At 40.6% G+C, this 17,677-nt stretch overlaps 1 protein-coding gene across 1 annotated transcript in view; it reads right to left on the bottom strand.

Annotated features, from left to right (window-relative positions):
* The window catches only part of neb (nebulin), a gene marked incomplete at its 3' end in the record, with an annotated part of 66,210 nt that overhangs the window by 43,647 nt on the left and 4,886 nt on the right, over positions 1-17,677 (bottom strand). The window contains 14 exon segments of the mRNA XM_034221710.1: positions 4,334-4,441; positions 4,528-4,632; positions 5,191-5,289; positions 5,383-5,487; positions 5,584-5,691; positions 5,777-5,878; positions 7,879-7,995; positions 8,337-8,444; positions 8,541-8,645; positions 9,535-9,639; positions 13,042-13,146; positions 13,829-13,933; positions 14,016-14,120; positions 15,455-15,562. Of these exon segments, the coding sequence (XP_034077601.1) occupies positions 4,334-4,441; positions 4,528-4,632; positions 5,191-5,289; positions 5,383-5,487; positions 5,584-5,691; positions 5,777-5,878; positions 7,879-7,995; positions 8,337-8,444; positions 8,541-8,645; positions 9,535-9,639; positions 13,042-13,146; positions 13,829-13,933; positions 14,016-14,120; positions 15,455-15,562 (1,485 nt within the window).

The raw sequence follows: 17,677 nt of genomic DNA, 5'->3' as shown, positions 1-17,677 counted from the left end.
TGTATATCAGTATGTAGTGTCTCTACTTTAAAGAGTCCTCTCCTGCTGATGTTCAGGTGTATATCAGTATGTAGTGTCTCTACTTTAAAGAGTCCTCTCCTGCTGATGTTCAGGTGTATATCAGTATGTAGTGTCTCTACTTTAAAGAGTCCTCTCCTGCTGATGTTCAGGTGTATATCAGTATGTAGTGTCTCTACTTTAAAGAGTCCTCTCCTGCTGATGTTCAGGTGTATATCAGTATGTAGTGTCTCTACTTTAAAGAGTCTTCTCCTACTGACGTTCAGGTGTATATCAGTATGTAGTGTCTCTACTTTAAAGAGTCCTCTCCTGCTGATGTTCAGGTGTATATCAGTATGTAGTGTCTCTACTTTAAAGAGTCCTCTCCTGCTGATGTTCAGGTGTATATCAGTGTGTAGTGTCTCTACTTTAAAGAGTCCTCTCCTGCTGATGTTCAGGTGTATATCAGTATGTAGTGTCTCTACTTTAAAGAGTCCTCTCCCTGCTGATGTTCAGGTGTATATCAGTATGCAGTGTCTCTACTTTAAAGAGTCCTCTCCTGCTGATGTTCAGGTGTATATCAGTATGTAGTGTCTCTACTTTAAAGAGTCTTCTCCTACTGACGTTCAGGTGTATATCAGTATGTAGTGTCTCTACTTTAAAGAGTCCTCTCCTGCTGACGTTCAGGTGTATATCAGTATGTAGTGTCTCTACTTTAAAGAGTCCTCTCCTGCTGATGTTCAGGTGTATATCAGTATGTAGTGTCTCTCCCTTAAAGAGTCCTCTCCTGCTGATGTTCAGGTGTATATCAGTATGTAGTGTCTCTACTTTAAAGAGTCCTCTCCTGCTGATGTTCAGGTGTATATCAGTGTGTAGTGTCTCTACCTTAAAGAGTCCTCTCCTGCTGATGTTCAGTTGTATATCAGTATGTAGTGTCTCTACTTTAAAGAGTCCTCTCCTGCTGATGTCCAGGTGTATATCAGTATGTAGTGTCTCTACTTTAAAGAGTCCTCTCCTGCTGATGTTCAGGTGTATATCAGTATGTAGTGTCTCTACTTTAAAGAGTCCTCTCCTGCTGATGTTCAGGTGTATATCAGTATGTAGTGTCTCTACTTTAAAGAGTCCTCTCCTGCTGATGTTCAGGTGTATATCAGTATGTAGTGTCTCTACTTTAAAGAGTCCTCTCCTGCTGATGTTCAGGTGTATATCAGTATGTAGTGTCTCTACTTTAAAGAGTCCTCTCCTGCTGATGTTCAGGTGTATATCAGTATGTAGTGTCTCTACTTTAAAGAGTCCTCTCCTGCTGATGTTCAGGTGTATATCAGTATGTAGTGTCTCTACTTTAAAGAGTCCTCTCCTGCTGATGTTCAGGTGTATATCAGTATGTAGTGTCTCTACTTTAAAGAGTCCTCTCCTGCTGATGTTCAGGTGTATATCAGTATGTAGTGTCTCTACTTTAAAGAGTCCTCTCCTGCTGATGTTCAGGTGTATATCAGTATGTAGTGTCTCTACTTTAAAGAGTCCTCTCCTGCTGTTGTTCAGGTGTATATCAGTATGTAGTGTCTCTACTTTAAAGAGTCCTCTCCTGCTGTTGTTCAGGTGTATATCAGTATGTAGTGTCTCTACTTTAAAGAGTCCTCTCCTGCTGATTGTTCAGGTGTATATCAGTATGTAGTGTCTCTACTTTAAAGAGTCCTCTCCTGCTGATGTTCAGGTGTATATCAGTATGTAGTGTCTCTACTTTAAAGAGTCCTCTCCTGCTGATGTTCAGGTGTATATCAGTATGTAGTGTCTCTACTTTAAAGAGTCCTCTCCTGCTGATGTTCAGGTGTATATCAGTATGTAGTGTCTCTACTTTAAAGAGTCCTCTCCTGCTGATGTTCAGGTGTATATCAGTATGTAGTGTCTCTACTTTAAAGAGTCCTCTCCTGCTGATGTTCAGGTGTATATCAGTATGTAGTGTCTCTACTTTAAAGAGTCCTCTCCTGCTGATGTTCAGGTGTATATCAGTATGTAGTGTCTCTACTTTAAAGAGTCCTCTCCTGCTGATTGTTCAGGTGTATATCAGTATGTAGTGTCTCTACTTTAAAGAGTCCTCTCCTGCTGATGTTCAGGTGTATATCAGTATGTAGTGTCTCTACTTTAAAGAGTCCTCTCCTGCTGATGTTCAGGTGTATATCAGTATGTAGTGTCTCTACTTTAAAGAGTCCTCTCCTGCTGATGTTCAGGTGTATATCAGTATGTAGTGTCTCTACTTTAAAGAGTCCTCTCCTGCTGATGTTCAGGTGTATATCAGTATGTAGTGTCTCTACTTTAAAGAGTCCTCTCCTGCTGATGTTCAGGTGTATATCAGTATGTAGTGTCTCTACTTTAAAGAGTCCTCTCCTGCTGATGTTCAGGTGTATATCAGTGTGTAGTGTCTCTACTTTAAAGAGTCCTCTCCTGCTGATGTTCAGGTGTATATCAGTATGTAGTGTCTCTACTTTAAAGAGTCCTCTCCTGCTGATGTTCAGGTGTATATCAGTATGTAGTGTCTCTACTTTAAAGAGTCCTCTCCTACTGACGTTCAGGTGTATATCAGTATGTAGTGTCTCTACTTTAAAGAGTCCTCTCCTGCTGATGTTCAGGTGTATATCAGTATGTAGTGTCTCTACTTTAAAGAGTCCTCTCCTGCTGATGTTCAGGTGTATATCAGTGTGTAGTGTCTCTACTTTAAAGAGTCCTCTCCTGCTGATGTTCAGGTGTATATCAGTATGTAGTGTCTCTACTTTAAAGAGTCCTCTCCTGCTGATGTTCAGGTGTATATCAGTATGTAGCGTCTCTACTTTAAAGAGTCCTCTCCTGCTGATGTTCAGGTGTATATCAGTATGTAGTGTCTCTACTTTAAAGAGTCCTCTCCTGCTGATGTCCAGGTGTATATCAGTATGTAGTGTCTCTACTTTAAAGAGTCCTCTCCTGCTGATGTCCAGGTGTATATCAGTATGTAGTGTCTCTACTTTAAAGAGTCCTCTCCTGCTGATGTTCAGGTGTATATCAGTATGGAGTGTCTCTACTTTAAAGAGTCCTCTCCTGCTGTTGTTCAGGTGTATATCAGTATGTAGTGTCTCTACTTTAAAGAGTCCTCTCCTGCTGTTGTTCAGGTGTATATCAGTATGTAGTGTATCTACTTTAAAGAGTCCTTTCCTGCTGTTGTTCAGGTGTATATCAGTATGTAGTGTCTCTACTTTAAAGAGTCCTCTCCTGCTGATGTTCAGGTGTATATCAGTATGTAGTGTCTCTACTTTAAAGAGTCCTCTCCTGCTGATGTTCAGGTGTATATCAGTATGTAGTGTCTCTACTTTAAAGAGTTCTCTCCTGCTGATGTTCAGGTGTATATCAGTATGTAGTGTCTCTACTTTAAAGAGTCCTCTCCTGCTGATGTTCAGGTGTATATCAGTATGTAGTGTCTCTACTTTAAAGAGTCCTCTCCTGCTGATGTTCAGGTGTATATCAGTATGTAGTGTCTCTACTTTAAAGAGTCCTCTGCTGCTGATGTTCAGGTGTATATCAGTATGTAGTGTCTCTACTTTAAAGAGTCCTCCTGCTGATGTTCAGGTGTATATCAGTATGTAGTGTCTCTACTTTAAAGAGTCCTCTCCTGCTGATGTTCAGGTGTATATCAGTATGTAGTGTCTCTACTTTAAAGAGTCCTCTGCTGCTGATGTTCAGGTGTATATCAGTATGTAGTGTCTCTACTTTAAAGAGTCCTCCTGCTGATGTTCAGGTGTATATCAGTATGTAGTGTCTCTACTTTAAAGAGTCCTCTCCTGCTGATGTTCAGGTGTATATCAGTATGTAGTGTCTCTACTTTAAAGAGTCCTCTCCTGCTGATGTTCAGGTGTATATCAGTATGTAGTGTCTCTACTCATGTCTCCATGCTTCAATGTTCAAAAAGCTCTTTATTTTTCTCATACTGCTGCAGCACCTCTTTTCACCCTCTGTCTGAAACCAGAGCCCCGTCTGCTCTGATTGGTTAGCTGGCCGGCTCTGTTGTGATTGGTCAACCGCTTAGAGATGTCCCGCCCCTTAGCCTATCACGTACAATGTGTCGGAGCGCTAGCCAATAGCAGTAACATCGTAATGTCATAATGTTACGGAAGTAAACAAAGGAGTCCAATGGAGGCGTTTTAAGCAGGGGGTGAGTGTGTGGGAGAGAAACTCCAATACAAATACCAATATACGTTGATATATTTGCCTTTGCAGACCATTTACATGAAAAATATATATAGACCACACTACAGGAAGAAAAAAAACCCAAAAGCTAAATAATGCCTCTCTAATGTTGTGAAATACTTACATCACTGGCGATGTTGGTGTGAGCGCGGGCAGCAAGGATCGAGATGGCATCGCCCCTGATCTCAAACTTCTTTGCTTTAGATTTCTCCCAATCGTACTTGTAACAGTTCTGCAAACAGAGAATCATGCCGTTAGGGAAATGGAAAACACATGCCAAAATTAAATGAAGAAATGAAGTGCAGAGCAGTTACTTACATCACTAAGGTTGAAGGCGTTGACTCTGGACTGGATGAAGAAGGGATAGTCTGGGGGCAGAGTGTTTTTGAACTTAGTTTTCTCATACTTGGCCTTGTAGTTGATCTGCAAAAAGAACAAGGTGTCAAGTTATTTTTATATATGTGTGCAGCTGTACAGTAATTTCCAAGACACACGTTCATGTCATTTTGATTTTCCGTCACTAGAGGGCAGCAGTGTTCGCTGGAAACAATCCGAGACATATTGACTGTCCCTTTCTCTGCTCCCCTGCCTCCCTCTGTGATCACAGGGTTTATTCTGGGCTAACTGAATGCTTGTTGCTATTTTTACTTCAGAGAAATGGCTCTCCAGTTACCATGGTGCCCACAGAAAGACTACGTGGATGATCGGGCACATTTAAGGCTGATCTGCATGTGAAGGAGAATATGATCTAGCCAATTATCTAGCAATTGAGTCAATATATAGATTTATATATCGTTTATGTAGAAACAGTGAGCAATATTGATAAGTGACTTAACATCAATCACTTTATGGGCTGATCAGACACCATTTCAATGTTTTATTTAAAGAAAACTATGTTTTTTGGGCAACCGGTGCCTCTTTTTTGTGCTAATTTAAACCTGTATATATTTTTTAATCGGCTTTGTGTGCATTCATACGTACGTCACTTAGATTTTTGGCGTTGAGGGCGGCTTGAAGCTGAACTGGTGAATCCGACACTTGTGTAAATTTCATGGTGTCCGGATGTTGCCGGTAAACTTTCTGCAAACCACAAGGAAGAAAAATGGTGTAAGTTATATATATTTACCAACATAAGAGCTATTTTACTGCATTTTAGTGGAGCCTACTACTCACATCATTACACTTCTGAAGCTTCTTATTAACTTCATATTCAGGCGTCATTGTTTGAGGGTAGAAGCATTTTGTCTTAATGTCTTCATAATCAGATTTATATTCTTGCTGCAAGAGAAGAAAAAGTGGGTAAATTGCACTGAAAAGTATATAATAAAATCTTGCATCACTGATTCGATTTTAGAAAAATGCACAACGACTTACCTCGCTCTTCATTGCCTCCATTTTCTGGCAGTGAAGCATGTAAAGATCCTCATAGCTGCCGACGTAGTGACCCTTCACCACGTTGTCATACTTCTCTGTGTAACGTGCCTACAGAACAACATAAAACATGTATATGATTCAAAGCAAAGACAAGTGATAATATCCTTGGTTTATGAAAGTATTTTATTCTTACATGAGTGAACTGTTTGAGTACGGAGTCCATCTGAAACTTGGGCGTGTCGCAGTAGTTGATACTTGAACCCCTGGCCTTTTCATAGCTGGACTTATATACTTTCTGCAAGGAAGATATGAAACAGATCATGAACTAGAGAAATGGCAAATCAATTATGATCAGTAGCTTGAAAAAGAAAACAAACAGGAACAACTTAACATATCATCTGTCCGTATGACTCACTAACTAACTGCAAAGAACACGTCAGTAAGACTGGTAACGTTATTCAATTAGATCAATAAACTCCCTGAAGGCAAAAAAGTATTGCAAGTGACTTCCAGATGGTTTAATTAGCACTTCTAATATGACAATTAACTCAGAGGAGCTTCATGTCAGACACTCTTCAACCTTCTCAATCGTTTCAGCAGTCACCTTTCAGAGTTATTGCCAAATTCATGCAAGCTACATCTTTGTCTAAACAGAGAACAGAGATTTTGTTGAAACAATACCTCAAAAAAGTTCAGGAACAACAATTGAAATGTGTAATTATATGTAAAGTCGAAATTATCCTTGGGAGAGAATGAATATGTATAAAAAAGCAAAACATGAAGTTTGCTATGAATTCTTGAGATGTTGTTATCCATTAATATTTGGGTTTTAATTTGAGTGTGACTTAAAAGGATGTCAATTTCTGATCTGGTTGGTACTTCATTGTAATTCAATTAGTCTGTTTTTTTTCTTTGAGTGGTTACAATTAGTAAAGGTGTGTTTGACTGTACATTTGTGGACTCCAGGAAACATTTGCTAACGCTTCTGCTAATGCTAATGGTGATTTTAATAAGGAATACAATACATTGACCCCATTTACTGTATGGACTCCAGGAAGAATAGCTATTCCTAAATGTAATGCTAATGGGGATTCCTATATGGAAGAAAAAACATGGACGCCATTTGTGGTCCCTAGAAAGAATAGCTAATGCTAATGCTAATGGGGATTCCTATATGGAAGAAAAAACATGGACGCCATTTGTGGTCCCTAGGAAGAATAGCTAATGCTAATGCTAATGGGGATTCCTATATGGAAGAAAAAACATGGACGCCATTTGTGGTCCCTAGGAAGAATAGCTAATGCTAATGCTAATGGGGATCTTAATAAGGAATACAAAACATGGACGCCATTTGTGGTCCCTAGGAAGAATAGCTAATGCTAATGGGGATCTTAATAAGGAATAAAAAACATGGATGCAATTTGTGGACCCTAGGAAGAATAGCTAATGCTAATGGGGATTCCTATATGGAAGAAAAAACATGGACGCCATTTGTGGACGCCAGGAAGAATAGCTAATGCTAATGGGGATTCCTATATGGAAGAACAAACATGGACGCCATTTGTGGACCCTAGGAAGAATAGCTAATGCTAATGCTAATGGAGATCTTAATAAGGAATAAAAAATATGGACGCAATTTGTGGACCCTAGGAAGAATAGCTAATGCTAATGCCTAATGGGGATTCCTATATGGAAGAAAAAACATGGACGCCATTTGTGGACGCCAGGAAGAATAGCTAATGCTAATGCTAATGGAGATTCCTATATGGAAGAAAAAACATGGGCGCCATTTGTGGACCCTAGGAAGAATAGCTAATGCTAATGGAGATCTTAATAAGGAATCAAAAACATGGGCGCAATTTGTGGACCCTAGGAAGAATAGCTAATGCTAACGCTAATGCTAATGGGGATCTTAATAAGGAATAAAAAACATGAACACCCTTTGTGGACGCCAGGAAGAATAGCTAATGCTAATGGGGACCTTAGACATTGAAACCATTAATACTAAATACTGTTCTACCTTATAGATTCTGTCCTTTCCCCCCCCTTATTACTTGTAGACTCTTATGGCACTGCTTCTATCCTATTTTATTGTATTTACTTGCACTATTTTATCAGTTGTATTGTGTTGCACTGTTGGAGGAGCCTGTGACCTAAGATTTTCATCGACATAACTCCACTGTAGCTGTGTACGAACGACAATAAAAGCCTTGAATCTTGAATCTATCTTAAGTATCATTTATAATTTTTCCTAAGACCAGCTGTGATCTAACACCCATATCTCCAGACACCTACATCACTCAGGATGGTGCCGGCATATCTGAGCTGTCTTAGGAGCGGGTTCTCTGTGGCGGGGAGCGTGTTGTAGTCCGCCTGAGCTTTCTGCTTCTCGTATTCCTTCTTGTACTTGATCTGAAAACAGAAACACGAAGAGTAGAGTGAGTAAGAGGAAAATGAAGGTTGTCCATGAGGTGTATTCACGCTGACTCATACGTTGGTAGGGAACGCCAAATGTGTCTTTATTGTCTGTTAAAGTGACGCATGTTTGCATTGTGTGAGTGTGTGGGATACAGGAGCTGAATAAGCCTCTTCACATCTGGTACTGAACTACACACTCAATTAATTCAGTGACATTGATTCAAACGTAAATCTCTCAGTCATACAGTTCATGTGTGGGCACAATTCACTCTGCTCTGACTCTTGATAATCCTGACGTTTATTCAATATGAGATAAGTCCTATAAAAACACTTACCTCACTAGAAGCAATACCAGCCTTCTTGTTCGTTCCATAAACAGGCGTGTCTGTTTGCATGAAATAAATTTGGTCTTTCTTATCCTCCCAATCTTTCGTGTATCGTTTCTGGAAGGACAAAATAACAACAGTGAGATGTAGACAAATGAAAAACTAATATAATTATAATAAATGTCTGCCCCTTAGGTTGAAATAAGCACTTACGCTGCTTAAGTTCTCCATCGCCACCCTGGCAGTGGCCACGTCAAAGTATGGCGTCTCGCACCACTGACCCTTGACATTTTTATTGTAATCCTCCTTGTATTTGAGCTGTGGAGTACAAATAATCATCATTAGAGGATGTATTTTACACAGGAGAGCACTTGTTGTGAAGAAGATATGCAGTAACATATTAGACAGATCTATTTTCTGTGTGATAAAACCGATTGGGAGCGACTGGAATTTGAAACTATTGTTGGCTTCTCCCTTCAAGCTTAGTGTGTTCGGTAATATGAGAGAGCAGGTGGTCTGTTATCCCTAGCAGTGACTCAGTGTTTGTTGGTCTCCGAGGGCACTGTTTCCATTTGAGTTTGAGCCTATCAAATGTTCCTGAGAAGCAATGAGGCTTATCACTCTCCTATGTGCTGTTATAAATAGTAATAGAGCTTTCTGCAGGTATTTATATTGTTAATTATCACTTTTTCTACCTCTAAAGCTGCACAATTTGGAAAAAGAAACACAAATTGTGATTTTTTTTGGACTGAAATTACAATTGCGATATGATAAAAGATATTGGAGGAAATTATTATTTTAAAAAGAATAATTCACATCAAAACCTGTTTGCAGACATTGAGCATTTAAACATAATATAACAATTCAAGGGACACAAGGAGGGACATAAAAAATAATGATCCAAAGGTTCATGACATACGTATAACCCTCTCAGTGAAACAAAGGAAGCCATAAGAGAAAATAAATACACTAAAATATAAAAATGTTTAAATAAATAATAAGACTAATAAAGATTAAAACACTAATTAAAGTGGAATGTCGCTAATAAAAGCTAATGTCAAAAAATAAGTTTTCAGCTGTCGTTAAAGTTGTTTTCTGAAGTGTTTAGAACATTAGCATTAGTCCACTTTGGGATTTCTATATCTCTTTGAGTCCCCATTTCTTTTACACTTATAAAATACGGTTGATCAAAATGTGTTCTGCTTACATCACTGCGCTGATTGGCCGCCTTCCTGGCCAGCTCATACTCAGGAGGGTCGGCCAGCGAGGTGAACTTGGCCTTGCGCTGATCGTGACCCTTCTTGTAGCTGATCTGCGTGGGGGGGGGGGGAACACAGCAGGAGTTCAAATTTACAGAAAGGGTTCATTCGACAACATCGATACCTGACCTGAGAGCACGGTCTGATTCACACACACAGCTTCAATCATTGACTGGTGACTTTCCTACATCAGCAGAAAGGCTTACAAGCTATTGTGTTCAAAAGGTGGGGGGGGTTAATTGCTGCTACGTCTGACTAAGTTCAAATAAATGTAACCTGAAACGAAGAAAGCAATATATGGTGGAGAAAATATGCATGCCTCTGTAGTTGATGCTGAATTAGCAATCTGCTAGCACAGTAAGATACACTGAACAAAAATATAAACGCAACACTTTAGTTTTTGCTCCCATTTTTCATGAGATGAACTCAAAGATCTAAAACATTTTCTATATACACAAAATAACCATTTCTCTCAAATATTGTTCACAAATCTGAAAGAATCTGTGATAGTGAGCACTTCTCCTTTGCCGAGATAATCCATCCCACCTCACAGGTGTGGCATCAAGATGCTGATTAGACAGCATGATTATTGCACAGGTGTGCCTTAGGCTGGCCACAATAAAAGGCCACTCTGAAACGTGCAGTTTTGCTTTATTGGGGGGGTCTGGGGGGGTCCGAAAACCAGTCAGTATCTGGTGTTAGGGTTAGGGTTAGGGTAATGTTGTGAATCGAGTGGCCCATGGTGGTGGTGGGGTTATGGTATGGGCAGGCGTATGTAATGGACGACGAACACAGGCCACTCGATTCACAACATTACCCTAACCCAGGCATCCTCAAAGTCCGGACTCCGGTCCGGATCCGGACCGAACCACAACTGTCTCTGGACTCTGAGCAAATTATACTTTTCATATGTATTATCTGTATTATCTGTATTATCTGCGAGACATCGCCACAACGCAACGAGTCAAAATGATCCGCTATGTCCATAGACTGCAAACAGCGCTCTGCATGTCCTGTTCCACTGTCTGTCTGTGTGTGTCTGTCAACGCATTGGTCCAATCACATTCAGCATCCCGTCAGCGTTTTTTCCCCCCAAACAATCTGCGAATCAGAGGCACAGTAGGGCGGGTCTTCGCGGAATGCGGGTGGGAAAAATGTGTGTGTCTCTTTCAACCTGTTTGAGTCAGAGCGAGAGTTTAAAAAAAAAAAAATTCAGAGCGAGAGTTAACAGCTCATCTAGTTCCATCTGTACTGTAGCTATTAGCCTAGTTTCACCTACCGGGGTGGCAACTGACACCCTAAAAATAGGCCTTACCACCCCAGCTGCCACCCCAGTTGGCAGCTTTGTTTTGAAAGAAAAGTTGTGGCTCATCGGACATTTATGAGAGAAAGTCTCAGTCAAGTGAATGCAGCACAAGATGCACGTCATGTAACCCCTCCCCCGGTCCTGGCGCGAGCGTGGACATATGATTGGCGGCGATTTCATTTTGAACGGGACGGTGCAAAACGAGAAGCATTCGGACCCAAGCACTGAAGGAATGAGGTATTTGCGGTCTGACAGAGAAGAGACTGTCAGTTTGGCTGTACTCAGCATTGAATCAAAACGCACTAAAGCTGTTGATCTTAATACGTTTGTGAGGCGTTTTGCTGAACAAGATGGTAATCGCCCATTCAGCTGTAATAGACATGTCAACTTGATGCTCTGCTCACGGATGAGCATACACAACTATTAAGATGATGACCTTACGTGTGTAAATATATTGTTTTCTTTGAGGGGGTCTGCCCCCAAAAAACTGTTTTAAGTCCTGAGAAAGTCAAATCAGACGGTGTGTAAAACTTCACTGCCCAGACAAAAAAAAGTAACCACTTTGATTGAACTAGGCCAGTAGGTAAGGGCTTTCCACTGGATAATAACTGCAGTATAAAAGAATGCATGACTGAAGTGATGGAGACCATGTTGAAGGCAAACAAAAAGAGGAAATAACAGGTCAAATCAAGCAAATCTCCCTCTCAGATTCCACAGCAACCAGAAGAACAGAAATACTGGCTGGTGATTTGATTCATCAGCTTTGTGATGGAATAAAAAATGCACAGTGCATTTCCTTAGCTGTGGGTGAGTCCACTGACACCACTGACAATGCTCAGTTGCTGGTGTTTGTGAGTTTTTATGATGAGGCAAAGGGGGAGTTTGTTGAAGATGTGTTGGGCCTGACGAACCTCAGTGGACACACAAGGGGGCAAGACATTTATAAAGCACTAATGGGAATGCTGAATGAAAGAGGGTGCAGCTGCCTTTATTCATAACTGTGCAGCTCTTACACTGCGACTCTGAGGGGTCAAGCACAGACACAACAACAATGAAAACTGCTGCATACAGATTATTTTTGTTTTTGCAACCTCGTGTTAAGAATCTTGTTGCAATTGTTTAAAAGTTTGAATGACCGTAATAAACGGACCTTTGTCTTATTGAAACATTTATTTTGGACCTTTAAGATTTGTATTTGAGTACCCCTACCCTAACCCTACCCCTCACATCAGATACTGACTGGTTTTCGGACCCCCCCAGACCCCCCCAATAAAGCAAAACTGCACGTTTCAGAGTGGCCTTTTATTGTGGCCAGCCTAAGGCACATCTGTGCAATAATCATGCTGTCTAATCAGCATCTTGATATGCCACACCTGTGAGGTGGGATGGATTATCTCGGCAAAGGAGAAGTGCTCACTATCACAGATTCTTTCAGGTTTGTGAACAATATTTGAGAGAAATGGTTATTTTGTGTATATAGAACATGTTTTAGATCTTTGAGTTCATCTCATGAAAAATGGGAGCAAAAACAAAAGTGTTGCATTTATATTTTTGTTCAGTGTAGAAATGAACTTCTCAGGTGAATTTGTCACAGCTTTCCTAATTCTTACAGAATAACCCATGTATTAGATATTCCACATTGTTTCAAACAAATCTAAGGAGATATATATATATAATATCTTATATGAGTATATATGCAATCATTTTTTTATATAAAAAAATATATAAATATTGTGTTTTGTATATTTATCTGAGATTTTTTTGTTTAAGTTAGAAGATTAATAAACAAAATGTCATAAAATATAAAATAATGTAATATAATATAATGTAATACAATATAATGCAATATGATATAATGTCATGTAATGTTATGCAATATATAATAATATATGTTATAATAGAGTAATAAAGTCATATTTTTCACCCTGCAATAAAGAAAAACCAAACACAGGTCTTAATATTGGACAGTGTGTACTGTATTTTCATAATATAATGTCATTTATTGAAATATCATTTAATTAAATATAATATAGAGTAATATACAAACAAAAATCCCCCTGGAAGTATTAAAACGATACACAGCTCTAAAACTGTTTTCTAAAAAAAATTGTATTTTAATTTCCTCCAGTTTGGTGTAAATGTAACTCACGTCGCTGAGGACTTCCTGAGCCTTGGCCACCCTGCGCAGCTCGGGGCTGTCGCTGTACGGGAAACACATCGTCTTCTCCGCATCCCAGTCCTCCGTGTACCGTTTCTGAACAAGGGGCAGGGCAAGAATTACCACATGCATACAGAACAAAAAATAGACTTTCTTTATAATAAATCATACATTTAAAGATCCCCTATCATAAAACATGTCTCTGATTCGCTGAAACACCAAACAGATCATTGCAGCATTACCCATAATCCCCTCTGTTTCAGCCCTGTTTCCAAAGTGCTGATTCTCTGTCTGTTACTTTAGATGAAAATAAGGAGCCCCTCCCCACGCCCCTCTGAGAGACATTTGGTTACAAAGAACTCAATGGTGCTCTAGAGGAGATTCAGGTGATAAGGGGGGGGGGGGGGGTTACCTTGGCTGCTGATTGGCTAATGGTTACTCAAGCCAAAACATCGTTATGACATCATAAAGTGGCCAAAATCTGATCAGCTCATTTTCAGACAGGTTTTTATAGAAATGGATCAAAAAGAGAGAGAATCTTTGTTCCTGAAACTTAGAGTCTCTTTCCACAGAGGAGACACATGTTGATGTAGAAGAGACATGAAGAAGAGGGGACACATGTTGATGTAGAAGAGACATGAAGAAGAGGGGACACATGTTGATGTAGAAGAGACATGAAGAAGAGGGGACACATGTTGATGTAGAAGAGACATGAAGAAGTGGATTTTGCACAATAGGTGACCTTTAAAGCATTATTTGGACAGTACATCGTGCTCACCTTGCTGTAGTTAGCAGCGTTCTTCACAGCCAGCACCAGCTCAGGAGCGTCAGGCGGCAGCAGGTACCGGTCCTTAGTCTCATCCCACTTCTGTCTGTACAGAACCTGCAAAAGATACGTAAAACCGTGTTGTAAATACTGGTTTATTGTCCTATATATTGTTGTTATATAGGTTCAGGTAGCTCACCTTGCTGATCAGCTCGGACACGTGCTTGACGTGGGCGATCTCTCTGGCCTCGCCACCGTACATGCTGGTTGTCCGAGTCTTATTACCCTCCATGCGGTATTTAACCTGAGGGAGAAAAGTGTAATTTGTTAGAATTCATGACATGAGCGAATCATTTAAGTAAGTTCTTTTAAACACATTCATTTATCCAAATACCTATTCATTTATTCAGTTTTATTTTAGTCTTTTGGCTCTAAATGACTGTTTAAATGTATTTAAACCTAACTTTTAATGTGTTTCTGTTGCACTATATGCTTTCAACATAAATTATTATTATAATAATAATACATGGTATCTTTAGCGCTTTGTTAATGGATGCTAATAAAGTGAATACAATTAAAATAAAAGTTGGGATTTGAGGATTTTTTTTAAGTTGTGAAAGTTTTGGCATATTTTTTGTAAAGCATTTTGAATGACCTTATGTTGACATGTGCTATATAACTAAACTAGCCTTGCCAAAGAGCAAATCACAATGAGTTCGGTCAGCATCTCTGCCCCACACTCATCGATTTAAACTCAAATCAAGTGTCCACCACATCATAGGTTCAATTAAGCTATTTTACAAATTCAAAATCTCCCATTCGTATAACCTGTCAAAACTCAACCTTAGACTTAAAACTAGGGATGCCCCGATCGATCGGTCAACGATCGATATCGGCCGATACTCACTCTCTACCGATCGATCGGTGCTCTCTAAACATGCCGATCGCGAGAGCCGATCGCATGACGTAAAAAAATACATGACACTTTTCTCTGTGTGCGGCAAAACAAGCTCGCCAAAATGGCTTCACCGGTCTGGCATTATTTTAAGGTGTCCGAAAAAGACAGTAAAATAGCGGAATGCAACGTGTGTGAAGCAGAAATCCTGCAGCTCCGCTCGCCGGACCGGTGAGCGGAGCGAAACACACAAGAGTTAGACCTAACACACTTAGCTATTTTATCTACCTCTGGAACAAGCTAAACTAGTTATTATACATATATATATTCTTCACTGTCGGGTCACTCATTACTGGATCAGTGAGCTGCATGAGATACTGACAGGCTGTCAGGAGATGGAGAGAGGAAAAGAGAGCGCTTCCGCTCATTTCTCCCGTGTTATTATCCAAAGTGAATGTAAACTTGAATAATGTACATCATTTGAATGTAATAATTAAGTTGATTGTTGTTTGTGGAAGCTCCAGTGAATGAGCCCCATTAACTGAGTTTAAACATCACTTTTAAATGGAAGATTTAAAGTGATGTTTAAATCTTCCATTTAGGCCCCGCCCACTCGATCGGATCGGCGATCGGTATCGACGGATACTGATTCCGGCGATCGGCCCCGAAATTGGCGATCGGAGCATCCCTACTTAAAACGTAATGATTTGGGGGTAAAATACCACCACAGTCCTCGGTCTTACCTCGCTGAGCTGCTCCTGAGCCTTCCTGATGCGAATCATTTCAGGAGTATCAGAGATGAAGGCGGTCGGCTGGCCTTTGGACATCTCATAAGCCTTCCTGTACACGTTCTGTAAAGAAGAGCAAACACTGCATTTAGTACAATAGACATAACTCAATACTCATGTAGTGTGTCTGATTCTGAAGTACTTAAAGTTCCCCTATTATACTGTTCTTCATCAAAATGTTATAGGTCTCAGATATATACAGAACATGTCTCTGAAGTGTTTGGCTCTGTGCTGATTCTCTGTCTGTTACTTTAGATGAAAATAAGGAGCCCCTCCCCACGCCCCTCTGGGAGAGATTTGGTTACAAAGAACTCAATCGTGCTCTAGTACCTCATTCACACCAACGCAACTCCGGTTCAAGCTCCGTGCTAGAGCTTTTCAGGTTCAGAACCGGTTCTTCGGTTTAGCGGAGGCTCTTTTCACACCGCCCAGAGTCCGACTGGTGCTGCGTCATTGCGTCATCGTTTGCGTCATTGCGTCATCGTTTGCGTGGCTGCTTCATAAGGCCAAACCGCGCGGAAACCCCTCACAGCTCACACCGACAACAACAACAATGGCCGATTGTGCTCCAGCTTCCTCTATACCTCTTCGGAAGACCAGATTCCCAGTAGGTAGCTGGTCTCTTCAGTGGACCACTGCTGCTTGTTAAGTTTCTCCATCGTTGTGTACAAGCTGGATAAAACGCGGGCTTTTTGTTGTTGTTCTGGAGTTGATCCGGCCCCTGCCCCCGCCTCGACGTCAGCGTGACATATGCGGTGCTTTTGCTCTGGCCGGACAATTTTTTGGTGCTTGAAACGAACCGGATTCCGGAGCTAAGAGGCTGCTCCGCTGCGGTGTGAAGAGGAAAACCCGGTGCTTTTCAAGCTCCTGCTCCGAACCGGCCCCGAAACACCGTTGGTGTGAATGAGGTATAGGAGGAGATTCAGGTGATAAGGGGGGTTACCTTGGTTGCTGATTGGCTAACGGTTACACAAGACAAGATATCGTTATGACATCATAAAGTGGCCAAAATCTGATCAGCTCATTTTCAGACAGGTTTTTATAGAAATGGATCAAAAAGAGAGAGAATCTTTGTTCCTAAAACTTTCAGAGTCTCTTTCCACAGAGGGGACACATGTTGATGTAGAAGAGACATGAAGAAGAGGGGACACATGTTGATGTAGAAGAGACATGAAGAAGAGGGGACACATGTTGATGTAGAAGAGACATGAAGAAGAGGGGACACATGTTGATGTAGAAGAGACATGAAGAAGAGGGGACACATGTTGATGTAGAAGAGACATGAAGAAGAGGGGACACGTGTTGATGTAGAAGAGACATGAAGAAGAGGGGACACGTGTTGATGTAGAAGAGACATGAAGAAGAGGGGACACATGTTGATGTAGAAGAGACATGAAGAAGAGGGGACACATGTTGATGTAGAAGAGACATGGAGAAGAGGGGACACATGTTGATGTAGAAGAGACATGAAGAAGAGGGGACACATGTTGATGTAGAAGAGACATGAAGAAGAGGGGACACGTGTTGATGTAGAAGAGACATGAAGAAGAGGGGACACATGTTGATGTAGATTAGACATGAAGAAGAGGGGACACATGTTGATGTAGAAGAGACATGAAGAAGAGGGGACACATGTTGATGTAGAAGAGACATGAAGAAGAGGGGACACATGTTGATGTAGAAGAGACATGAAGAAGAGGGGAGACATGTTGATGTAGAAGAGACATGAAGAAGAGGGGACACATGTTGATGTAGAAGAGACATGAAGAAGAGGGGACACATGTTGATGTAGAAGAGACATGAAGAAGAGGGGACACATGGTGATGTAGAAGAGACATGAAGAAGAGGGGACACATGTTGATGTAGAAGAGACATGAAGAAGAGGGGACACATGTTGATGTAGAAGAGACATGAAGAAGAGGGGACACATGTTGATGTAGAAGAGACATGAAGAAGAGGGGACACATGGTGATGTAGAAGAGACATGAAGAAGAGGGGACACATGGTGATGTAGAAGAGACATGAAGAAGAGGGGACACATGTTGATGTAGAAGAGACATGAAGAAGAGGGGACACATGGTGATGTAGAAGAGACATGAAGAAGAGGATTTTGCATAATAGGTGACCTTTAACTGGCAGACAAAAAAAGGAGGTAAGTCATTATTTTTTATCCAAATG

This window comes from Gymnodraco acuticeps, unplaced genomic scaffold (genome assembly GCF_902827175.1).
Source record: "Gymnodraco acuticeps unplaced genomic scaffold, fGymAcu1.1, whole genome shotgun sequence".
Taxonomy (NCBI): domain Eukaryota; kingdom Metazoa; phylum Chordata; class Actinopteri; order Perciformes; family Bathydraconidae; genus Gymnodraco; species Gymnodraco acuticeps.
This window is presented reverse-complemented; position numbering and strand designations above follow the sequence as displayed.